Source organism: Arachis duranensis, chromosome 10 (assembly GCF_000817695.3).
Source record: "Arachis duranensis cultivar V14167 chromosome 10, aradu.V14167.gnm2.J7QH, whole genome shotgun sequence".
Taxonomy (NCBI): Eukaryota; Viridiplantae; Streptophyta; class Magnoliopsida; order Fabales; family Fabaceae; genus Arachis; species Arachis duranensis.
The window spans coordinates 104,689,906-104,716,771 of NC_029781.3; the positions used below are offsets into that span (position 1 = coordinate 104,689,906).

Here is a 26,866-nt window from a genome sequence, read left to right on the forward strand (position 1 = left end):
AACTCTTGTAGAGAAACCTGCAGCCTTGGCGTAGTTCCTGTAAAATTTTCTGGCATTTTCAAGGGTGGTAAAGGTCATTCCGACCTTCGGAACAAGTTCGTCATCAACAACCGAGAGAGGCTGCACAATACACCGTGTCAGAACTGTGAATACACCCATAGATATGATACAAATACACCCAATCATGTCTAATATGATATACCTGAACCGAAACAACTCAACTACAGAATGACCTTTAAAGCCATAAACTGTCAATACACAGGCTGCAGAATACACCATGTCAAAAACTAAAAACACACCCAATCATGTCTGATATAATACACCTGAACAACAACAACTCAATTAAAAATAACAAAAAACCAGTAAAGTGTATATACACCCACACTTCTAGCTAAAATACACCCAAAGAAGAATTGATCTACACCCGAGCGTCTGCTATAAATTTCAGGTAATTAATCACAACTAATACATTGAATCGACAGATTCATGTTAACGTGTTACTTTCACAGTCAATGTTCAGCAATTTTTAAACTACACAATGCTATACAAATTACTGTAAATCAAACCTCAGGAACTTCGTTAGATTCAAATTCATAATCCACTTCGCCTGGATTCAGCACACAATCTGAGCTTGAAGGATCCATTATCTTCAAAACGAGTTCAAACTTTGATTTCAGAAAACAACAAATCAAAAGAGAAAACGAAGCTCGAGTTGCAGAGAGAGAAAAAAATAACGTAAACGAAGAACATACCAGTGAGAAAAGGAGAGGAAAAGATCGATGGAGAAGAATGAGGGAAGACGCGCGAGAAGAAGAACAACCAAATCTCAAAATAACGAAAACGAAGAAGGAAACAAATATTTTAAAGTTGGAAGTTAGATATACGCGGGATATTATATAGCGCGTGTAATCAACGTACGTGGAGGAGCGCGTATTTTAAATTTATTGTTTAATAAACTTGTAAAGCATACAAGCCCTAATGGCTTGTATGCAGAGCTTTTCCGTTTTAAAAAATATATATTCATATTATAACCCAAATATTATTTACCAAAGTTTAAAGTGAGAACTCTCTATTATTAACTTAAGTATCAAAATTCTTTATATTTATTTTTTTTTTTAACCCAAACCGTATCTCTCAAAAATATGCCATCCTTGAAAATTTCACGTACATAAAATATGCTAACCTTAGTCCATGGATTTCATGAAAAATATGAAAAGTTATTTTAAGTTTTTATTTTTGCTCAAGTTATGATCCATCCATGATCTAATAGAGTGGAAGCATCCTCTCCGATTGTAGTTTTTGTTTCCTTTGGGCCTAAGGATTTTTTTTTTTAAAAAAAGGCTTTTTTATTTGCTCAAATTCACTTTGATGTAACCAACTCGGATTGGTCGAGTGATTAGCTTACTCGGGAGTTCGAATCATATTTTATGCATGCAACAATTCATTAACTAACGATAAATCTTTAAATAGAGTTCTGATACCCGATGGATTATCCAAAAAAAAATCCACTCTGATGTATCATGATTTAATTGAGTGTTGCTTTGAACTAACTTAAATGTAGATATTTTAAAAAAGAAAGTAACGACCTGCAAGTATAGGTATATGTCATCGTCATATAATGATCATTGATATACACCCGACACAAAATATTTTTCATTATATTTTCAATACGATAGATATGAGACATTTATAACAATATTTCACTATCTGATTTTTTAGAAAGGCACCCTCAAGATATATATTTTTGGGTAGGCAAGTTTTGTAGCTTTCATATTATATGAATTATGCTCTTGCTTTAATAATATATTAGGTTATATTTGTCTTTTTGGTGATGGTTTGATTCATAAAAATGCCGAGGGTATATGAAAAGTTAACTACTAAATTGATTATAAAATACTTCGTATAAATATATATGTTATTTTTCTAGTTATAGTATATTTTAAAAATACATATATAATATTTGATAATTTTGTCACATTTTTTATATTTTTTAGAGCTTTTATGTTATGTTGATCTTTTATATGCATCTAAATCTTTCGAAGACATTTTTAGAAATGAATATTTTCATACGTAGTAGATATAAAATTTTTTTTCCACAAACAACTAATTGGGTATTGTAACATTATTAAAAAATAATAAGTTTTTAATTATTATCTTAAAAACTATGATTAAATTATTCTATTTTAAAAATTTTCAATTAAATTTCTAGCTAGTTTTAAATTTATAATTATATTGTTTTTAATAACAAAGGTTACAAAAATATTTTCATTCTATTAGCAAATAGGGGTGGCAAACGAGGTTAAACTCGCTCTGTCGGTCTATGTAATCTTCTAAAAAAGCAGGTCGGATTGAAAAATTGGAACCGTTAAAAAGTAAAAACCAGCCTAACTCGTAGGCTTTGGTGGCCTTTGGCATGGTAGGACGGGTTTTCCTGCCGGGCTTAGTTTTTTGGGTAAGAGAGTATTTTTGTAATTTTTTTGCTAAAATCCAATTTCTTCCAACCCAATTTACAAGAGTATGAAGATGAAAATTGAATGTTTTGGATTATGTTTATGTTGCTTTGGAGACAAAATTTATAATTATGTTTTGAATTATGTTTATTTTGCTTTGGAGATAATATTTATAATAATATTTTAAATGAAAACTTGGTTTATAATTATGTTTATTAGACGGGAGCGGAGTGAAATTCTAGAAATGCCTCACTAGGCAGGGCAAGGCGGGCCAGCCCGAACTTCTAGTAGAACGAAGTTTCTCGCTTGCCACCCCTACTAACGAATATGCCTCAATATGCTTTGTTAAATTAAATATCTTTTTAAAACAATAAAAACGTGATTATAAATTTAAAGTTAAATTAATTTACCAGTCTTTATAATTTTCATCTTTGTAACTAAGTCTTTATATTTTTTTAATTAAAATTTTATAATTTATACTATTGTTAGTTTTGTAATTAAGTCTACAGTAAATATTAAAAAATTATAATATGTAAATTTACTAATATACCCATACCCTTACTTTACATAGGATTTTATACCCTTTAAATCTCCTTTCCCTTTTAACTTTTTCATCTGATGTGTTCGTCAAATTTAATTTTATCAACTTCAAAGAAAGTAAGATTTTTACAAAGTGGTTCTAAGTTCTAACCCTTCTCCCTGGCGCAAGTAGAAAATTGCCATCCACAACCATCGTCGTTACCGTCACCCTTGGAGTACTTTTGTCGTTAACAAAAGTGTGAATTATACAAAAATTACCGAGCCCAATGGTCCAACCAGTCGAACTATGACGGAACACTTTATGAAGTTTGAACCGGGCATTGGTGAACCTCTTGAACCGGAACTTAAAACTTTTTCCCCGCATCCGTTTTTTCCTAACCAGAATATCTAAACGACACCGTTTCAAAAGGAGAAGGAGAAAACAACTACGACGGAAAGAAGAATTGTCAGGTTAGTAGTAGCCAAGGACTCGTGCATCTCTCTCCTCCGCCTCCGCCTCCGCTCGCCACCGCAGGTTCGTCTGCTCCCGCCGCTGCTTTCGTCAGAAACTGTTTGGAGCTGGTTTAGAGAAGTATCATGAAGAAGGATGCGATGACCGATAGGACTCGGAATCGGAGCTTCCCGGTGGACCCGAATGTGCCACGATGGGTTTGTCAGAACTGTCGCAATCCTCTCTGCATCGTCGGCGTGGATTCCTACGCCGACAAGTTCTTCTCGGACCCCTCTCGCTCCGGTCAGTTAGGGTTTCTTCCCTTCCCTTACGCCCTATATATTATATCATTTAAGAAATTATTAATTTCTTTTGTTAATTTTTCACCATTCGTTGATTTAATTGATTGCATTAATAAATCTGTAAATTGGAACATGCTGTGATATGCTTACTTGCGATGGTTTATGCCTGATAAAGGGATGCAAGGATCATCAATTCATGTTGCCAGTAGTGTGCTAAGTACGACTAAGATGGATAATTCGTATGTTGTGTTGCCGAAGCAGAAACCTCCTCGTCCTCGCTCCGGCGCGAACAGTCAGCCTGATGCTGCCGCTGCTTCGCAGCCAGGAAAGGCTATGGAGGAGTCTTTTGTTGTTGTGTACAAGTCAGAGTCTGCCTCTGATGGCAGTGGGAGCCACGTGGCTCCCAGCGGGTCTGATCACAATGGCCATTTGCAGCCTCATAATTCGGGGTTTAACGCGACTATTACTGTCCTGACTCGTGCATTTGATATTGCCACGACGCAGACACAGGTATTGATTGAAGAAACCTATAGGTAGTGTTTGGAATATGCAAAAGTAGGATTTGATGATTTGAGCTGTGAATCACTTCTTATGTTAAGAATGCTATTGTTTGATTTGATTGCTTTGCCTTTGAAAACTTGTCGAAATTGAAAGGAATCAATTTGGTTATGATACTTGAATACAATAGAATAAAATCGATTTCTATTATTGATTTTTGAAGCAATTAAATTGTTCCATCTCAGGTTGAGCAGCCTTTATGCCTTGACTGTATGAGGGTATTGTCTGATAAGCTTGATAAGGAGGTTGAAGATGTCAACAGGGACATTGAAGCATATGAGGCCTGTCTTAAACGTTTGGAGGGAGAAACTAGAGATGTCCTCAGTGAGGCTGACTTTCTCAAGGAGAAATTGAAGGTGCTCGTCAGGTTCACTATCTCCATTTTGTTCGTTAGTTTACTATTTCTTGATCAAGCAAACTGTTAGTATTCAGTGGTAATAACTGTAGAGATAAATCGATTAACAAACAATAATTGCTGCCAGTGCATGTTTGCATGATATATTGGTTGATTGTACAGTAAACTCGCATTGCAAATTGTCATCGTTTATAGGTTATCTTGCCATGGTTGCATGCAGAAGGGGTGATATCACACCATAATTAATAAAATTGCAAATCTTTAATATAATAGCACACTTGCTGTTGCAACTTGCAACAATAATAAGTTCTAGGAAGTCCACTTGGATATTGTTCTATGTTGTCTTGAATTTTGTTTAAGCTTCCAATTCTACCCCAATCCCGAGGTAATCTGATCTTGCATATTAGCTTTATCAGAATTTTATAATGCCCACTTATATGTACTACATATCTGGAAATTAATGTAAACATTTGCTAATATCTATAAGATATATGCTATTTGTTTCCATCTCTAAGTGGAAATGATTGTTTTACAGCACCTTTAATTTCAAATCATTCTTTGTGTGGACATATGGAATTGATATATGAGTTGTTTTTACCTTGAGAAATTCTGTTATGGTTACATCATTTTGTTTAGGATGCCATCTAATTTTTTTACCAAGCTGAATTAGTGATTTATTGCTGAATGTAATTCAAGATTGAGGAAGAAGAAAGGAGGCTTGAAGCCGCCATTGAAGAATCTGAGAAGCAGAATGCTGAAGTAAAAGCTGAACTAAGGGAACTAGAGTTAAAGTCAAGCCGCTTTAAAGAATTGGAGGAACGGTATAGGTTTCCATGCTCCTTACAATGCGATATTTTTTAATAAAATGACAACATAGTGCAAGATGCTTCATAGATCCTTGATTCTTGGATCCTAAAAGAATATTTGCTACAAACGTGGAGTGATCTTTATTTCTTGTTCTCTGAATCTTTTGGATGCTTGATTCAATCTCTGATTTCATGTGTCTGAAATTGTAACAGGTACTGGCATGAGTTTAATAATTTTCAGTTTCAATTAACTTCTTATCAGGTTTGTCAGTATTTTTTTTTTCCTGCCTTAGTTGAATACCCACATACTATCTACCATGGTCCATGGAAATTTTATTCTAGCAATTTTGTTTGGGGTTGCTTTATGACTATGATTTGAATACCCACATATCATCTGTGTATTTCATTTTCTATTTTTAGTTAGAGCATATCTGTTTATTGCTTTTATTTAGTGACTTTGATGTCTGAGCACTGAGCAAGAATAGTTAAATAAACAGGAGGAGAGAGATGCCATTTTGGCCAAGATTGAAGTTTCACAAGCACATTTAGAATTGTTGAAGAAAACCAATGTGCTTAATGATGCCTTCCCCATTTCACATGATGGAGAATTTGGAACCATCAACAATTTTCGACTTGGAAGGCTCCCCAAAATTCCAGTAAGATGCGAGCATGTTGTGTTTCTTGTTTTAATGTGTTGTTGACCCTAATGTGCATGGTCTTTGTTTCTTGATTTGCATCTTTGACATTTAGAGTAATTGACAAGCTACCATGTTATATGAATAATATTGAATACACAGTCATCAGTTTGAGTTGCAATACTATTTATTTGTTTCATGCTTTGCCCAATTTTCATTCTGGATTGTGGTCTGAAAGATCTGCTTCTTCTGAATGCTAAATTTTGCAGTTTTTCATTCCTGTTATCTTAAATATTAGTTCTTGCAAATTGAAGATTCAATCTTTTTACATGATATTTACTATTTGCATAATTTTAGGTTGAATGGGATGAGATAAATGCTGCATGGGGCCAAGCTTGCCTTCTCCTCCATACAATGTGCCAGTATTTTCGACCAAAGTTTCAGTATCCATTTCATTATGCAAATAGGACTATCTTTTTTCTAGTTATTTTTAATGTAGTTGAACTTCTTCTGGGTCTTAGTGAATCCAGTTCCAAACATGTGATTGGAATTCTTAATGCATGACTTATCAAATCCTTATTCATAGAATAAAAAAAAGTGCTTGTTCAAATTATTTTCTTCTTACAGCTGTTATGAAGAAAATATCACAAATAATGATTTTGGAAGCATACTTCTGCTTCATGGGCATATGCATTTAATTTAAGATCTTGGAATTCAAGCTAAGGTCATATGTATTTAATTGTTAAAATCTTGTCGGAAGGCAAGCTAAACTTCATTTAAGTACTATTATCCTCTTTTGCTGTATTGCGTTACATGGACACTATTGTCCACTCTTTTTCCCCTCTAATTATTTTTTAATTTTGGGGATAAATTTCTTGAGATAATGTCTACAAATATTTGGTGGCAGATAATCTAGGTTGCTGCTAACAGTTTAATTAGAATTCGGATTTTTTATTTGTATCTTTTGTATTTATGGTATATTATAGGTTTTTAATTGTATTGAATTTTTATGGCTAACTGAAACTTTGTCCTAAATGTTTACACATCTCATTGGCCATTTGATATCCTTAATCTATCGATCTTTAGATATCGGATAAAAATAATTCCTATGGGCAGCTACCCACGTATCACAGATAGCAACAACAGTACCTATGAGCTGTAAGTATGCTACATGTTGTTTTTGTTTTGGCCATTTTTTATTTGTCTTTATTTGGAATATAACATTTGATTTAGTCTTAAGTGGAGTCAAAATCTGAAGTATAATGTTTGAAGGGATGTCAGATTCAACTGGCTGGCTGACAGCAAATTCAAATTGTCCAGCTTTCAGTTATATACATTTATATACAGAGTTCAGTCATGGTTGATTTGTTTCAAAACAATCATCATTGGATGGGGTTGATTTTGCAGGTTTGGTCCAGTGAACTTGTTCTGGAGTACACGCTATGACAAAGCAATGACATTGTTTTTGGCATGTCTCAAGGATTTTGCAGAATTTGCCAAGTCCAAAGATCAAGAAAATAATATTCCACCTGAGAAATGTTTCAAACTTCCATACAAGTAAGTACCATCGCATATAATACTGATACATATTAATTGTAGTGTGTTTTATCTTTGGACACTGACCAAATGCCTAAAAGTTTACCTTCCACTGTTTCACATTGAGATCACATTACTCTTAATTGTCGGATGAAGAGAAATTTGGTGTTGGTGTCATCAAATTTAAATCCTTTTGAATTACATTTCATGCCTTTTGGTAGATATGCTGACGAAGAATTATGGAGGGAATAATACCCAAGGGTTCATTTTGTGCTGATCTCTGAGAGTAATGTGATGTGACTCAAGGCATAACTTATGATATGCATGAGCATGTTGTTTAATTAGTCATAACTGATGGAATTTATGTTGCTTTTGAACAAATGCATGAGATTTACAGCTCTTTTGAGTCTTTTCCGCAAAGAGGAAAGAACCAAACTAAGCCTGCTCTGTGTCCATAATCTCTTCTGGTGCATATCCAGGCTGGATTTCTATCTCTGCTCTTCCCTTTCTTTATTAAATACAAAAATACAGACAGTAGACTGTAGAACGGGAATGAGCTAAGCTTTACCATGTTTGTGCTTTGACGTGGACTGGTATTTATGAACAATTCTTTACATGCCTTCATACAGATCTCTAAATAGTTTGTGAGCTGAGTTTTTCATTGATAATAGTTCTCGAAATTTCTCTGAAGCTTTGCTTTTTCAAGACCTTTACATTTGGGCGTTGGCTCTTGCATTAAATTTTATCCAAACAAATTTCTTCTTTACTGGAGATCCCAAAGTTGGTTGTGAAATAGAATAAACTTTCACATCGGTCAAAAGTTGCTTCATTGTAAAGTAAAAGCTTCACTGTTTCTTTCATGGAGAACTTAATGTCGTACATCCAGTTATTCATATTTCGACGATTCACGCCATTTTTATTTTGTTTTGTTTTGTTTGTTTGTTTCCAGTATTAGGTATACTTGTTAGTTTGTGGTATTTAACAAATGACAGATTTTTGGATGATTTGCAGGATTGATAATGACAAAGTGGAAAACTATTCCATCACTCAAAGCTTCAATAAGCAGGAAAACTGGACAAAAGCTCTCAAGTACACCCTTTGCAATTTGAAATGGGCTCTCTATTGGTTTGTTGGGAACACCAACTTTCAACCTCTTTCAGCAATCGTATCTTCACATTCTGAAGTGCCTGGTGTAGGTTCTTTGTACACAAAGCGAGGCACTGAACCCAACAAGTCTTAATCTTCAAACCTTGAACATATGCTAGCTAGGTTTTAGGCTTACACCACACCAAATGTGTACATAGAAATATTTAGTTTTTAGAATACCATGGTGTGACAAGTATTCAACATCTGATATTGTATGTGGAAATCTATTCAATAGCTATAGAAGTATAGAACTTCTCTTCCTATACAAAGTTCAGTGTTAAACATAAACTGCTCTTCTTCGTTTAGGTACATCAGCATAAACTTTTATCTAAAAGAAGACGAATTTCTTTGGAAATTCAGTGTACATATCATCATCATCATTATTAATAATAATAAAGTACAATACATGTTAAGGTTGTAACAAAAAAGGATTCATGTTAATAGATTTTATTTTATTTTTTCCATTAAGTAATTTATCATTAGGGAATTTCGATGGTAGTCTTAAAATTTTGGTATTTAACTTTCAAAATATTAATTATGTCTAAAGTTTGTGATTAAATCGTAACCAATCGATATACAATAGGTATCGGCAGTTATAGAAATAATACCAAAATAAGGGTATTGTAACCTATTAGTGATAGGGGTGGCAACATGTACTCTACCCGTGGGTATCCAACTCGACTCCGTACGGTCGGGTAGGGTTGCCAATCCGATCCGCAGCGGGTAGGGTAGGGTTCTCGTGCAGGTCGGGTAGGGTGCAGGTTGAGTCTCAACCCTACCCGATCAATCCGCACCTCATATATGTATATGTTATATACTTATATAAAAATATATTTTAAGTGGACGTTGAACCAAATACCTCTCATTAAATGCAAAAGATTCTTAGTCATTAAAAGAAAATCATTAATTGATAATTTAATAAAATTTTTTTTTACATAAAAGTCAATTTTATTTTAAATTATCATAAAGTTATATAATAATATTGCATCTTTTTTTGTAACCCGCAGGTAGAGTCGGGTATCCGCGGATTAAGAGTGGGTAGGATTAGGGTTGAGATATTCTCAACTCGCAAATAGGGTAGGATTGAATTTATATAAAAATCTCAACTCGCAAGTAGGGTTAAGGTTGACTCCAAACTCTACCCTACCCTACCCATTGCCACCCCTAATTAGCGAGTGTTATACTAGAAGTTCTTTGATGCCTTTGAATTTTATTAAGTGAAAGGATGCTTTTAAAAGTAATGTTGGGTTCAAGTTATATATAATCACATTTCTAAAGGAACGTTTATAAAATGCCATGATGTTATGGAAAAAAGAGAATCCTACATCATCTACTGTCATTGGTTCCCCCATGTAAACACTAAAAGACGAAAACCCCCCTCATTTTCATGACATGATCACATGAAACATCACTACCTGTCACGATTCTCCTCAGAGAAAATTAAACTAGCCTTAATCAGTTGAACCTGCTTTTGCTTTTCTTAATGCCAAAGGAGTCTTCTGAATTTAGAATTATATACTAAATATGATAATCGTTTAGAGGACGTTAACTCCAAGGAATCATTGGCACTATTATATAAACATAACACATCATTGCTTCACCCAATTACACAAATACACATACACAAGTACCTCAATTTCAATATGGCTACCCTTATTGTTTTCACCCAACCATCTCCTGTTGAAGATGCTGAGGCTCTACATAAGGCTTTCATCAATTAAATTATATTATTTTTATTAAAATTAGACCGGACAAATCAGTTTAAAAAAATAATGAATTAAATTTTGAATCGATATAAATTAATATTTTTTATAAAAAATTATTACAATATCCTTATTATAAAACATAACTAAAATATCCCTATTATATACATATTAATTTTGAAAACTTTAAATTCTAACCCTATAACGAGAGAAGAAAAGGGCTAAACTTTAAAATTTTCAAAATTAATATATATAATAAGAGTATTTTAGTCATTTTATATAATAGGGGTATTGTAGTCATTTTTTATAAAAAATAATATTAATTTAGACCGATTCAAAATTTAATTACCTATTTTTTGATTAAATTATTTTGTCTGACCTAATTTTGACAAAAATAACAATTTAAATGATTGTATATGTTAAATTTTAATTATTAAAAAATATCTTTAAAAAGAATTATTTTATGCATTTTTATGGAGCATCCCCTTATTATTATTATTGTTATTATTATTATTATTATTATTATTATGCGGTTCACATTGTTTGATACACTAAATACAAAAATGCATTGGGTGAAGTAGCAGTACTGCTTCTGCTGCACAGATTAAAATGACATAAAGTTCACTCATGAATACTCATACTCTTGTCTGTTTATTGAAGTTCAAAAATCAATTTTAGCTTTTAAAATTTCTACTCAAATATTAAGATTATTATTAACACTAGATATTTTATATATAAATTAATTTATAAATCCAACTCATGTCAAGTTTTTTAGTTGTGTTATACTTATGTTGTATTTGGATATTGTTTCTAAGACAAAAATATCGAGATAAAGATATAAACACTAATAAATATACAATATATATATTTTTGAAATATTAATTGAAAGACAGAAAAACATGCACTGTCTTCAAGTGAAATACAACTCACATGCTTATCGATGATTTCCAAGACCTTGGTTAGTTGGTATTGATGCTGATTCAATATTCAGGACAATTGGACAAAAACAAACTTAGAATTCACTAGAAAGTAGATAGATACCATTAAAATCATTACAATTATTAAGAACTCGTATATAGCTATATATATTTTTCAATTTTCTATTGATATTAGGTCCAAATATATGTAATGTAATATTATTCAACTTTAGTCCTTTGTGTTTGGGGTTATATTTATTAGCAATATAGATTTTTAGTATCATTTTGATAATTTACCTAATTTAAAATCAAAATTGATTAGAAATATATTTATCAAGATACCCTTATTTAATAATCAATTTAGCTAAATATTCACACGAAAATATCTTTATATGAATAACAATTAAGATTTAGACACATACTGTATTAAACAATTTAGTCAAATATATTAAATCATTTAACAGCTATTAACTAACATTTTCACCACCAATTTATAGTTTTAATGTTTTATTTTGGGTAAAGTATACTTTTTGTTCCTAAAGTTTGTTAAACGCTTCAAAAATGCTCCTAAATTTTATTTTGTTTCAATTTTGTCCCAAAATTTTTTTATTTGCGTCAAATATATCCCTGACGGATAATTTTTTCAAAAAATTTAAGATCAATTCAATATCCACAACATAAGAACAACCCTCAACACAAGCAAATCAAACATAATTTTCATGCATTATTGTTAGATTAGTCTTAAATTTTTTGAAAATGTAACCGTTGAGGGTATATTTGATGCAAATCGAAAACTTTTGGGACAAAATTGAAACAAAATAAAACTTAGGGATATTTTTAAAACTTTTGCCAAATATAGAAGAGCTTTGAAGTTAAACTCATCATCATAAATTCAGAAGCAGCAACAAAATATTAAACTATGGCAACTCTTATTGCTCCCAGCAACCATTCCTCAGCTGAAGATGCTGAAGCTCTCCAAAAAGCATTCAAAGGTGTAAATAGGATCATCATAATCATCATCTAGAAGCTCTGGTGATTTTTTTTTAATCTAAATTTGATGATAGTTTTTGAATTGTGCAGGATGGGGAGCTGATGATAAGACAATTATAGCAATTCTTGGACACAGAAATGTTCATCAGAGGCAGCAAATCAGAAAAGCTTATGAAGAGCTTCACCAAGAGGATCTCATTAAGCGACTCGAATCCGAGATCTCTGGTGACTTTGAGGTATAATATTTTTTTTGGTTAGGATTGAAGTTTTCATGAGTAATACAGTACTTTGTGTAATAATCTAACAAATAAATGTTGGTTTGTTACACAAAGTGCCACTAATGTTAGTTTTTGACAGAAATATTTTCGCCACAATAAAAAGAAGTTTAAAGTTTAAAAATTAAAATTAGAGATATAATCGTTTATATTAAGGTATTATAATTTTTATGACCAAAAGTTCTAAAAAAAAAAAACCCTAAACCCTAAACTCTAAACTCTAAACTCTGAACCGTAAATTTAAAAGAAATTCTTGCGTAATGAAAACATAGTAAACATATAACTATTTATGTGTTTCCTTTTATACGGATGCACCCACGTTAAATATAAAATAATGTTGATAGTGATTTTGTATACTTAACATGGATGTGATTTGATTTCATCCTAACTCAATTCAGAGAGCTATGTATCGTTGGATGTTGGAACCTGCTGATCGAGATGCTGTTCTAGCGAATGTAGCAATCAGAAATGGGAAGAAAGATTTGCATGTAATTGCGGAAATCGCTTGTGTTTTATCGGCTGAAGAGCTTTTGGCAGTGAGGCGTGCCTATCGCCACCGCTACAAGCGTTCCTTGGAAGAAGATGTGGCAGCTAACACCACTGGCCACCTTCGCCAGGCAAGTCGTTTTCTATAAATGTTTAAAATGCTGACAAATCTATTCATAAAAAAAAGGTTTTTTTTTGTGATTGAAATTAACTAAATAAAAAAAAACAAAATAAACAATACAAGGAATTGTTTAAAAAAGGGATAAAAAAATAAAAAAAAGTTTAATTATTCTATTGGTTCTTATAGTTTTGCGAAATTTTTAATTAAATCTTTATAATTTTTTTTCTTTTAACTGAGTCCTTGTATCAATTTTTTTTAATTGGGTCTCTATAATTTTTTTTTATTTGGGTCTTTGTACCAATTTTTTTTAGTTGGGTCTTTGTACAATTAAACCAATTACTATCAAGATAGATCTAATTGAAAAAAAAATCCGTGTAGAGACCAAATTAAAAAAAAATATAAAGATTTAATTGAAAATTTTGCAAAACTATAGAGACTAACAGAATAATTAAACTTAAAAAAATTAACCATTATTGAAATACTTTTACCACAATGCCACCATCTTTCATAAATAATACGAAGTTAGTTTTGTTTATTTATGAATAAATTTGCCGGTGTTATAAATTTTTATAAATAAAAATAATAGTTTTATTTAATGAAAAAATGACGTTTTGGTTAACTGTTAATTTATTTAGTCAATTATTAATTTTTTATAAAATTATTAATTTTATTATGTAAATGATGTTGAATTTGAGCAGCTTTTGGTTGGATTAGTAAGCTCATATAGGTATGAGGGTGATGAGATAAATGCAAGACTTGCACAGAGTGAAGCCAATATTCTCCATGAAACTGTGAAAGAAAAGAAAGGAAACTATGAAGAAGCCATTAGGATTCTTACTACAAGAAGCAAAACTCAACTTGTTGCTACTTTCAACCGCTACAGAGATGAGCATGCCATTTCCATCAGCAAGGTTTTTTTTTTTTTTCATTTTCTAAAGTTTTAATAATATATATATTATTTGGTAGAGTGTACGGTGGCTGTTATTAAAATTATATTTTATAATTTGAAAAATAAAAGTAGTATTACAAAAATATTAAAAAAAAATACAATTTAATTTTAATAATACTTATTGCTAAAATTGTATAGCTACCATAACATGGGCTGTATTATTCTTTACTAATATTGATGTCTTTATATTATCACAAACATAAGAAAAAAACAAAAAATAAATTTCTGAGTTTTTATTTCGAAAACAAATAAATTTTCCACTAATTGAAAATACAAAATCGTTTTTTACTTTATAAAACGCGAGATATTTAAGTCTCTTCGAAAGAAAGACATATTTATCTTTATATATTTTAGTCTGAAGATTTAAATGTCTCGTATTTTAAAAAATAAATAACGTTTTTGTTTAATTAATCAAGAATTTATGTGTCTTCAAATTATAAAGTCTCTAATTTCTCTGAAAATAATTATGTTTCTTTTTACACTTAGATCCTTTAATTTCTGTGTGATATCTACAGAAATTGCTAGACAATCAAGCTTCTGATGATTTCTACAAGGCACTGCACACTGCAATTCGTTGCATCAATGACCATAAAAAGTACTATGAAAAGGTCAGCTTCAAAAATTTCTAAATGCATCCATAACATTATTAATTTCATGGCAATTAGAACTAAGGAGTTTCTGTTTGATTTGTTGTATACAGGTTTTGCGCAACGCGATAAAAAAGGTTGGGACCGACGAGGATGCGCTGAGCCGAGTCGTGGTGACAAGGGCTGAGAAGGATCTTAGGGACATCAAAGAACTGTATTACAAGAGGAACAGTGTTCATCTTGAGGATGCTGTTGCCAAAGAAACTTCAGGGGACTACAAGAAGTTCCTCCTCACATTGTTGGGAAAACAAGACTGAAAATATTAAAATTTCTAATTAATTAATTAAGGGTTTGTATGTGTTTGGTTTTTAGTTCCTGTTGATTTGGTTTCAGTTGTTTTTGGTTCTCTAGCATGCATGAGTCTGTTTTTTACAGAGTATTTGTCTCTTTTATATTTGTCCTTTTCTTGTTGTAGTTTGTGAACTTAAGTTAATAAAATTCTATGTTTAGTAGTTTATGGAATGTCATTATTGCTCTTTATCACTCGGGTAATTATGTTTGTATCCAACTATTTCATGTGTATACAAAATATCAGTCATCAATACGGATTTTAATCCCGACCACTACGACCCAATAATGACTCCCTAAAACATACTGATAGAAAATATATTTTAAAGTACAAAAAATATGTATGTATTTTTTTATTTGATTCTTCGTATCATAAAATTCATCGATAATAGAATCTGTGTCAAATTTTTTAGCAATTTTCTTTTCAATATAATTAAAAGACAAATAGCAAGAAATTCATCTTTCATTTTGTTTGAGTTATTCTTCACAATATTCATAGCTGAAAAAGATCTCTCAGTTTTAGTAGTTGAAATAGAGAATTAATACCAAATGAATTAAGAAGAACGCTCACAAAAGGAAAAAAAAATCACTTTATGGGATTTGAAAAATTTTATTTAATTAAAAAATATTAATAATAATATCTTTTCAATTTTTTAAATATTATTACTTACCTTTTAGATATTAAAAATAATTAATATTTGGTTAGACTAAACTTTTATTTATATTAGACTAAATACTAAATAAATTTTTTAAAAAATTAAATCATACATAACTTATTACTATTAATTTTTTTTTTAAAAAGTTGGGGGCTTCGAGGCCTCCACTCGCTTCCCATATGTCCGTCCCTGGCTTTTAGACTTAAAAGTTTGGCGCCTACTAATTATTACATCACTAACCAATATTCGAATTCAAATATCGATTATATCCCAATCGATTAGGAGATAAGATAAGATGACCAAACTTATATAAAAAGGAGCTACATCAGGTACGTTACATACACCTCTAAAATCCTACTTTTGACATCTATTCTGACTTAAACATCAGAGTATCTTTACAAGTCGCTCTCACCGTTTATTCAGTTAGACCAAAAATTATAAAACCAACCCGAAAAATTGCGAATTCAAATATTTCAATAACTCACAAAAAAATTTGTACCTTGTTATTATAATCACCTAAACTTTACTACTATGGACAATCATGTTATTACAAAATCTAGCATATCTTGTTTGACCAGCCACAATGAACTTTCCTTGTAGGATAGAAGCCTGCTGTTATATATAAATCTATGAATAATATATTTCCTAAACTAATTAGTGCATTAGGTAGATTTATAGATTTCATCGAATGAATGACATTAATTATTCTAAGCTAATAGCAAACGCATAGTAATAGGTTATCAACTTTTTGTATTTTGTCTATGTCTAATTAATATTATCACATATAAAAAGCAAGAAGCATGGTGTATAAGACACTATTAATAAGAAATTAAAGGCATTAAACCATGGCTACACTCATTGCTCCTACAAACCACTCCCCTCTTGAAGATGCAGAAGCTATCCGAAAGGCCGTCAAAGGTACACGATTTGACTTTCGACTCATTTTAGAATTTAGAATTTAGAGTTTAAAATTTATAATTTATATGATAAGATTTATTGACAAATTGCAATTTTTTCCTCTTCTTTTAAGAAAGATTTAATAGAAAATAGAATATAACAAAAAAATAGTAATAATTGGATGCATATATCTTGAGTTAACACAGAATATGAAAAAAAAATAAAAACTATACCAAAATGTGTATTATACAAAAAATTACATTTTATACACGAGAAATTGTCCAATAATCATTTTGTACGTACGGCTAAAAGGGATAAAATCTTATAATTGAGATCTTAATTCATTCTTTTAAATTGTATTATTTGTTATCATTAATTCACACATAAGATTTTAAATTTTTTTTTTTCACATAAATAAATAATAAGAAGAAAAAAAAGTTTTTAGAAACATGGATTCATAGATGAAGGCATGTTAGTTAATTATGTATATGTTTGAAAAGTGTGATTTAATGATATTGACAGGATGGGGAACAGATGAAAAAGTGATTATAACAATACTTGGTCACAGAGATGCAATTCAAAGGCAAAAAATCAGAGAAGCATATTATGAACTCTTTCAAGAAGATCTCATCAAACGCCTTGAATCAGAGCTCTCCGGTGACTTTGAGGTATATACAAATTCTACTATTTAAGCTCATTTCATTTCACATAAAGAAGAAATTAAAGCCTCTTTAGTTATTAAAATGTTTTTTATTTTATGATTTTTAGAGATAAATATAATAAAAATTAATACATAAATCAATCATCAATAAATATTTTGTTGATCGAATTCCAAAGATTTGTTTAAACAGTTTTCTGTTTTTAGAATTTATAAAAAAGAATATACAATACAGATGCGAAAACAAAATAAATTTTATTATTTTTTTACTTTTTAAGTAATTTTAAAGGAAAAGTAAAAATGCAAAATAATAATCTTTAAATTAGGTAATTATTCACATACAAATATTTTCGATCACGTAATAGTTAATATATTGGCATATATTATATTAAAAAGTTTAATCAAATATATCAAATGGTAAGAATTTTCAATTGTCATTTTTATACGAAAACATTTGAGAAAATATTTAGATTGGTCTCTCAAGTTATACTCGAGTCTCAATTTAGTCCTTAATATTTCAATTGCTTCAATTTAGTCTCTAAACTTTTCAATTGACGCTGTGACGGAAACTACTGTAAAGACTAACATGATTAAAATTTTAAAAATTTAAGAATTAATAAAACAATTAAAACATCAAGAACTAAATTGAGGCTCGACCAAACTGAGTATGTTTTCAAAACATTTATATAAGTAAATTTTTGATTATTCTTCACGAGTTTTATGTGGGAACTGTACCAAAAAGAGAGCCATGTACCGGTGGATAGTTGAGCCTTCAGAACGTTATGCATTGTTGGCCAATATAGCCCTCAGGCATGCTGACAGAAACTATGACGTCATCGTCGAAATCGCATGCGCCCTCTCGCCGGAAGAGCTCTTTATCGTAAGGCGCGCCTACCATAACCGCTATAATCATTCTTTGGAAGAAGATGTGGCCGCTAATACTAGCGGCCATCTTCGCCAGGCAAGTCTTTTTTTTCTATATGATTTCGTATAATGCATATTTGACTAAACTGTTTAGTATAATATATATTAATGTTTTAATTATTATGTATTTATATAAAGATGTTTTCGTGTGAGTAATTTGTTAAGTGATTTTTTTTTTATGAATTTTGAGCAGCTATTGGTTGGGTTGGTGAGCTCATTTAGGTATGGTGGGAATGAGATAAATGCAAAGTTGGCACAAAGTGAAGCAGATATTCTTCATGAGGCCATAAAACTAAAAGATAAGAATAGTAACAAAGATGAAGAAGTTATAAGAATCCTTACAACAAGAAGCAAGATCCAACTTGTTGCAACTTTCAATCGCTATAGAGATGACCATGGAATTGCCATTACCAAGGTACATCTAATCATGGAAAACCTTTTTATATGCTTTGCTATCTCTTTCTTTATTTCCTACTGTTGGAACCTAAAAAAATTATTTTGTCCATTGTAAATTTTTTTTGCCTCATAATATTTGTTATTTGCATGTTCATATGTGAAGAGAATAGGGTACCAACACTTTTGTTAGAATTTGGATCTTCTAAATTTTGAATTTTTACTTTAAAAGGTAAAGTATGATCTCTCATCTTTGAATGGTTTCTTTCTTATATTTTCTCTTGATCCCACCTATGAAATAAATGATGAGAGATCACACTTTATTCTCTAAAGTGAAATTTAAAATTTAGAGGATCCAAATCCCTTTTATTAAAATTTAGCCAGCACTTAACCAGCAAAAAAAAAAGAATAATCTCACACTATTAGATTTAGATATAATCTCACACTATTAAAAATACCAATGATGACTAATTGATGGTTACAAATCACAAAATCTGCTTGCCCCTAGTACTCCTCCATATGTGAAATTTATAATTAAGTTGGGTTGACTGGCCATCAACAAACCCTTAAATGAAAATCTGATCCATGACAAATTAGTTCTTAACTTGTCGGACTGGAAGTTGCCGTGGGAAACAAGAAAAAATATAAGTGAAATTTATTATTTTGTTTTATTTATACTCAAATTAATTATCATGTTAGTGAAAATTAAATGTACTTTTGCATTTTTCATATAAGACATTTCTTTTAAATGAGGTAAGTTCATTAAACCATTTTTTATTTTAAATTTCTTAATATGTGTTACAACAATGGTGAGATCATTGAAAAAGAAAATCAAATATATTATTTTTTATTTCCCCTTTTCTTCCTTTCTATAGAAATTGTCCGATGAAGCATCTGATGACTTTCACAAGGCAGTGCACGTAGCTATTCGCTGTATCCAAGATCATAAGAAGTACTATGAAAAGGTGAAAAAACTTGTTCTTAATTTTTTTAAGTCACATATTATTTAACTTTTATATATTATAGAGCATGTCAGCTTTTCAAAGTATTATGACCATAATTTTAAATTGCAATTCTAAATTATTTCTTTAACCAAATGCATTTTTTTTAAGAAACTTAAAGAGTTGTTTACTTTACATAACTTCCTCTCTTTATTACTATTTTGACTTTTTTTTTTTTATTTTCTCCTCTAGAAACATTTGTTTTTAGAAGAATGAAGAAACTTTTATGTTCAATTTTTGAATTATGTAGGTTCTAAGAAATGCAATGAAAGGAGGTGGAACCAATGAGGATGCACTGACACGTGTGATTGTGACAAGGGCTGAGAAAGACTTAAATGACATAAAAGAGATTTATTATAAGAGAAACAGTGTTCACTTAGAGGATTCAGTGGCTAAAGAAACTTCAGGAGACTACAAGAAATTTCTCCTAACCTTGATGGGAAAGGAGGACTAATCCAACATATATAACATGTCATGGCTGAGTCAAATTTATGTTTGAATCTATGCAATCTTGAGTAATATATTTGTTGTGTTAGTGTTACTTGGTTTGGTGCTTGTACCCCTTATTAATAATGAAAGCTGTTGGATTAAACTATAATGGTTGCTTCCATTCCATAATAACTTTGATTGATCCTTAATTGTAGGTATTAGTTAGCTAGCTCAATAATACAATGTGGTTTTGCATGTGAATAAATTGTGGTAATGTTCTAACCAACTTGTGTTGGTCGAGTAATGAGCTCACTCGTCCGCTTAAGTAGTCTTATCACTTGTACATGCAACATCTCATTGACTAATGGCAGACTCTTAAATGAAGTTTCGATCTGCGACGGTCCTTTGATCTGTTAGATTGGGAACACCGTAGAGAATTAAAGAAAAAAATTGTTGTAATGTTTTTTATGGGAGTTATGTCTATCATTAAAATTCAGTGATTCTACATTATATAAATTTCTTTTTACTATTATATTTCTAGACAAATGGCCAAAAATTTTAAAAAAGAGAGTCTAAAAAATCAAACTTTGCCTATTTTGCGTATTCACTTTTTAGATAAGTATTCATATATTCCTAAATGATTAAATTAAATGTACAAATTATTTATCACTTATAAAAAATAATAATATTTCTTTTGTTACTTTTGTTGAAATAATACTATATTTTAAAACTGTCTTTTTCATGTTGTAAAGTTATTTTTATCAATATTTTAATTTTTATCAACGTTAGCCTCTCCGTTTCTACATCTATATCTCTCTTGAATCCATCGTCTGGTTGCGTTTGGAATTTGGATTCTATCTATAAAACAAAAAATGAGGAGACAGAAGAAATACAAATAGATATTTTTTCAGTCCAACTCTTAGAAAATATATAAAAGACACAGAACATGGATTAACATTTTCAGTCACAACATGCATTAACATGGATTTTACAAGCACCAAGAAGAGAATCGATTATATCAATTCCCTTTCAATACACTGTCTAAAGCTTTATAAAGATGGGAAGCCACATTCTCACCAGCAGTAGTAATAACAACACTGCTGGTTCCAATTTCAATCACAGCTTTGTAAGGATCTGCTGTGTGAATCAGACACTGTATTTGTGATTCGGAGTTCATTTTCTGATGTTCCACTGATGCATTGATGCCAAAATTTGAAAATGTTGCTAGAAGCTTTTCCAATTCTGGTTTACGAAAACTTACCGAATTTGTTCTTCCATTGGAATTCTTTTCAGTATTATCCAACAGCAGGTGATATCTGGCATTTTCAATGATGAGTTCCCCATTTAGTCTTGCTAGATTGATTTCCTGCTCTTTGAATGCATTCCAATAAAAGTTGGAAGCCGGAGTAGCCGGAATTTTTAACTCAAAACCGTCCTTACACGATACTTTTGAAGTTTTGCCCTCGGCGTAATACAGCACAGAGCGAAATTTTTCGCTTGGAAAACTTATATGCGGCCTGAACTCCTCAGGGAACTAGAGGATAAGCAAGGAGCAAAATAGAAAGCAAGATCATCAGCTTAAAATATTTACAATCCCAAAAAAAATTATGATAAAGCATATAAGCTATAAGTAACATGACCAATTACCAGAAGAGTTTTTGGTTGCAAAGTCTCCAACAAGGGCCTAACTCTACGCAATCTACAATGTGGAATGAAAATACATAAGATGATAAATACATAATTCAAATTTTAATCTGTATCAAATAAAGAATCATTTAGAAAATTATAGAAATTATAGAGCATTGACATTTTGAAAAGGGACCAAAAGAGAAGACATGGCTACTGTAATCTTATTCCTTAATTGAAAAGGGAAAAAAATATGTTCAGGTATGGCTAGCAATATTTCTCTCCCCAATGTTCCTTGGGTCATCATATGACAATTGTAAATTGTTACTTAGCTACATGTTATGCAAAATAATTTACAAGAACAACGAGAAACATAAAAGAATCTACATATTGCAAGAAGTGGCTAATTAAAGACGAAAGTCTACCCTATTCCAGGTTGAAAGTGACACTGAAGAACCTTCATTGCCATTGGCTTGAAAGGTAATAGCGCTAGCTGAGGAGGATTCACCCCGCCCTGCCAAGAACAAATTCATCACAAACATTGGTCAAAGCCATTCCTACTTTGGAAAAAGAAGGAAACTTTAACGAACATATATAATGCGTGGAGAGCATATATCACCTCAAGGATCAGTAATGATTTTGGATCTTTGTGCCAACGTTGAAGCAGATGAACAACAGGACCGAGACGCAGACTCCAGTGAGAACAAAACACAATGCATGGTTCCCGTGAATGCATCCTAAGTAATACATCAAAATATGTCAGAATGTGCATGCAAAAGAAGTTCAGAAAAATTGTCCATAACTTTGCACAATTTGTTAAAATTAAACCCTCTTCAATCTTTTGAGGCTATTGAAGAAACTCAAACTAAGTTGGAAAAGCAAAGAAAAAGAATCTGCAAATATCCACACAACTTTGCATATATCAACTACAAGTTGACACCAAAGTTTGGAAATACATTATTGCAGTCATAAACAACTGCATAATTGATTGAAGAGAAATGAGAATGAAGCAAAAAATCTTACCAAAATTTTTCTGAGTGAATATTAGGAAGCACGTGAATCTTTTTATCCTCCAATAACTTAACATGGTCAAACAATGGTTCCCCATCAAAGAGCTGTGACACCAATTAAAGTAGATTAAGATCAAACAAAATGCGAAAATATTTAAATACAAATATCCAAGTGCAATAAACAAAATCATAATTCTAACAGTCTGTACCCTTTCTTGCCGCTGTCTACTAAGCCATTCTGGCACAATGTTAAGGTATGCCAATAAATCTTCAGCTACTGAAGAAATGATATAAATTGGGACCTGCAGCGAGGAAAGAACCAAAGTAGTAGTTAGTGAGCAGACATCTATGATTCTGATACCAGAATTGTATTATATTAGAAACTGTCTGTACTTTAATCTCAAAAAACATTTTTAGTTAGTTATCTAATATTCACGTCCCATTTCTGTCCCACAATCCCACCACAAGAAAAAAATTACATGAAAACGATAAAATTTTAAACAATGTGCACTGGTAGGCAATAATGTGGGTGAATAGGATTAGCATTCTTTACAACAAAACACAACAATGTCAATAGAGAACTTGTTAAAGGAAGGATACCTTCATAGCTGAAGCATCAATTGCTTTAGAAACTTCCTCCAAAAGCTGCAGAAAAATTCCAAATTGGTTGATTGGAATGAAAACTGAACCACCACCTTTTATGGACTCTATAGCGCAAGAGCATATGAAAGCTAAGAATTTCCATTACTCACTTAAAGATGTTGAATTTCTAAAGAAGTATAAATCATGTTTCTAGTTATGACGTAGTTTTAAGGAAATCTGAATATCAATATCATATACCTCATAGGCAGTTTATCTGCAAGTTGAACAGATTCATTCTCCTCGTCCTTAACATCTTCGGTAGAATTCAAGGATGAGAAATCAGAGTAAATCAATGCATCAGTCCCCTGTAAACTTTGGTAATCAAAAGCCGCCACTTGAGAAGAAATGAAGCTGGAGTTTGAAAGATAACCAACATCTCCCTTAGGACTATCTAGAATCCAATTACAACTGCCCATTTCTACACCAGAGCTGAAAGCTTTTATGACTAATATGCCATTGTAGCAAACTTCCTCCGCATATTTAAGTTTTTGAATCTTTAGTACACAATCATTGACATCAGCTTCACTGTAAATTTCCACATATGAAAACATGAACAAAAAAAATTGCTTTGAATTGACTTGAAACAATAACTGGACTGGCACTAACAACACTCAAGCAATATATATAATACAGACAGAATTGCAAACACAACAACAAATAACTGATATAGTCCCTAATGAGAGTTATTTCCACTCATCTCTGCCCATGTTGGGTTGGGGAAACTCTCCCTTGTTTTTAAATTTTTAATAAGCAACCTCAAGCATCTAATAGCCATAGGTTAATCAAGTTTAAAAGCCAGGGCTGAAGTGGCCGACCCCATACATTTGAGCACAGGAACATGTTACATTTGCTGGAAAAATTTGCCTTCTGCTCTGAACCAATTAATGTAATATTCCCACATCTATTTCAAAAGTAATTTTTGAGATATAAATAGTTGTTAATGCAAACACTTTAACAGGTAATAAGATTCATATATACAAAATTACAAATTAATATTAACATTAATATAAATGCACACAGTCCAAAGTAATTGTTATGATCTTCCAATTATAATAATCGAGAACTATTGAAATATATATCTCAACTTTGGCAATCTCAGTCTACTACTCTTCCTTGATACCTGCCGGTCATATTTTGTACTCAAACTTACGGAATTTTTATTTGTAACCAACAAAAAATTATGGATCTTCTTGAACACACAGTTAGTGTTTGAATTGTTTAAAACGATATACTTTATAAGTTTAACTTTCAAATAATTATAATTATAATTGCAATTATGTAACATACCCTTTCATATCCATACAACATTGATTTATAATTTATCAATCACAAATGTTATCACTCATACCGTGATATTGCATTAGTTTTGGGTAAAGAATCTTTAGTCTTTGCAAGTTAAAATCATAAATGTAGACTACAAGAAGTGCAGATTACCTGTATAAGGGCCTCAAACCACCCAACTCCGTTCCATCTTTGCCCAATATTATCTCTCTCAATACAGAAGGAATCTTCTCAACTTCTTCCTGCCTCAGCCATACAGGGAAATCAGTTTCCGTTGGTCCATAGAATTGTTTTAATTCCTTATGCATTGATACAAGATCCCTCATCACTAGCTCACCCAGTCTTGCTGATACTTCGGTTGCGTAAATCTATTCAATTGAAACAATACACTAGGTAGATAAAATCTAGACACTATGATCGGCGATGATGGTCTCCAATAACAAGAAATAAATCTCACAGCAATAAGAGCACTACCTTAGCCGAGAATCCCTTCATCTGAGTAAGAAAAGGCAATCCTAAAATACCCATTGGACTGGAGATTAGTACAACATCAATGAAAGAGGGATTCCATAGGTGCAAGTTCATAACAGTCTTGTACCATGGTTCAGCAAAAATTAAGGTTTTATTATCTGGTTGGTTTTCAATTTTCTGCCTCTTCGCAGGCACAGCCATTGAACCAACATCATTGTTTGCATCCACTTTATCTTCTTCTAATGATGGCAATGCATAAAAAGCAGTAGTTACCGGGGAGAATGGTGTGAGAGCAGAAAGGTCTAGTGGGCAATCCAATAGGATCTTAATCCCACCTAAGTTTAGGATGTGACATGGTGGGAAGTGTGATCCCCTACCTTTGCTCAAACATGTCTACAAAAGCACAATATCAAAATCAAAAAATTAAAATCCAGGAAAAAATTTTATCATATACAATTAAAATGCAAAAAAGAAAGGGTACATAAAGAACTCACAAACTCCATTGTTAATAGGTCTCGCTGAAAGGAAATAGTGGTTTGTGGCTATGGGAAGCAAAAAGTGAACAGAAATTTACAGCAAAATCACCTGCAAATACACTTCAAACAATCAGTTTGTAATCAAGAGAAATTCACTTGATGAATGAAATTGGCGTCAAATGAAAAAACACCTCATAAATAGGTTGAACCGAACAGAACTAAACTTATATAATTTGATTCATTTTTTTAATCTGTTTTATCAAAAAATAAAATAGCGTGTCATTCTCCTTGCCAACTATGTCAGGTACCCCAATCTCAGACATGTTGATCAGGTTGAGTAGCATTAATGTTTCTGGATTATGGACAGAATTTCAAAATTTTCAAAGGGAGTATGAGGACTCTTATAAAATTCTACAAATTTATAAGGTGGATCCTATAAGTGTCTAGTTGCACCAAACAACATAAGGCAGCTACAGAAACATCTTCTTAAGCTAAAATCATCATCATGGACCATCATAATAAAGCCTCTTTGCTGTCCGAAATTCTTAGCGGCAACAAAATCCCTTTAATAACATCTCATTCATTGTAATGGATATATTAACAATCCAGCAGCAAGAACTCAACCTCTTAATACTTAGACGAAAGTCACGAAACTCATACATCTTCTAAAACACATTGTTTTCCTCCCAAAAATCTAGCAGGATTGCAGGAATAACATTAGCTGTTTTCTTTCCGAAAGTTTCTGCAGCAACCACATAATATCATGGCATCTAAAAGCAGCTTTAATTTCTTTCCGACTAACTATATAACTAAAACCTTTCTCATAGGAATTTTATCAAACAATTAGCATGCATACCTTAAACTTAGCTTAGATAGAGCTGCCCAAAAATCTCTCACCTCTAGGTTGACTTAGCCTAAGTAGTGAGCTGAAATTGCACTCCTTTTTGGCTTGTGAATGAAGCTCCGACCGATGGTGAAGACAGAGAAGAGTGATTTTCTCGAATGAGCTTAATAGTGGAGTTCTGTGAATCATCATCATCAGAAGAGTGATAAATGAAGAAGATAAAGTGGAGGCACTGTAAAGTTCAAGAATAGAGAGAGAACAGAGAGTGGAGCATTCAGTTTTGGGCAAACTGACAGAGAAGCCAACTCCATCGCCGACCACCACGCCAACATCGGAGCAACCGGAAGCCACTTCCTTTCTTCTTCTGTTGGGCTTTTGGCTCCGTTCCAAATTAAAAAAAAAAAGCTATGCTTTGAAAACGAAT

At 31.7% G+C, this 26,866-nt stretch overlaps 4 protein-coding genes across 4 annotated transcripts; 3 read left to right on the plus strand and 1 right to left on the minus strand.

Annotated features, from left to right (window-relative positions):
* The first annotated feature begins 3,331 nt into the window (after window positions 1-3,331).
* On the plus strand, window positions 3,332-9,100 carry LOC107471947 (beclin-1-like protein). Its single transcript, XM_016091501.3, has 10 exons — window positions 3,332-3,723; window positions 3,898-4,232; window positions 4,466-4,636; window positions 5,332-5,456; window positions 5,655-5,703; window positions 5,939-6,097; window positions 6,434-6,519; window positions 7,163-7,234; window positions 7,484-7,633; window positions 8,624-9,100. Exons 1-10 carry the CDS (start codon window positions 3,567-3,569, stop codon window positions 8,850-8,852), a joined length of 1,533 nt encoding a protein of 510 aa, XP_015946987.1. The 5' UTR covers window positions 3,332-3,566; the 3' UTR covers window positions 8,853-9,100.
* A 3,131-nt stretch (window positions 9,101-12,231) lies between these two features.
* Window positions 12,232-15,303, plus strand: LOC107471822 (annexin-like protein RJ4). Its single transcript, XM_016091318.3, has 6 exons — window positions 12,232-12,370; window positions 12,459-12,604; window positions 13,042-13,260; window positions 13,949-14,161; window positions 14,715-14,807; window positions 14,900-15,303. The coding sequence occupies exons 1-6, from the start codon at window positions 12,298-12,300 to the stop codon at window positions 15,101-15,103; spliced, it is 948 nt and encodes a 315-aa protein (XP_015946804.1). The 5' UTR covers window positions 12,232-12,297; the 3' UTR covers window positions 15,104-15,303.
* A 1,301-nt stretch (window positions 15,304-16,604) lies between these two features.
* LOC107471821 (annexin-like protein RJ4) lies at window positions 16,605-20,369 on the plus strand. Its single transcript, XM_016091317.3, has 6 exons — window positions 16,605-16,708; window positions 17,210-17,355; window positions 18,088-18,306; window positions 18,463-18,684; window positions 19,538-19,627; window positions 19,914-20,369. Exons 1-6 carry the CDS (start codon window positions 16,636-16,638, stop codon window positions 20,115-20,117), a joined length of 954 nt encoding a protein of 317 aa, XP_015946803.1. The 5' UTR covers window positions 16,605-16,635; the 3' UTR covers window positions 20,118-20,369.
* A 670-nt stretch (window positions 20,370-21,039) lies between these two features.
* LOC107471655 (uncharacterized) lies at window positions 21,040-26,793 on the minus strand. The gene is given in 12 exon segments (XM_052255259.1): window positions 21,040-21,626; window positions 21,740-21,791; window positions 22,144-22,232; window positions 22,338-22,455; window positions 22,742-22,833; window positions 22,938-23,030; window positions 23,329-23,497; window positions 23,569-23,895; window positions 24,805-25,019; window positions 25,126-25,515; window positions 25,617-25,707; window positions 26,496-26,793. Coding segments are annotated over 11 exon segments (2,070 nt in total). The 5' UTR covers window positions 25,626-25,707; window positions 26,496-26,793; the 3' UTR covers window positions 21,040-21,110.
* Between the last annotated feature and the right edge of the window lie 73 nt (window positions 26,794-26,866).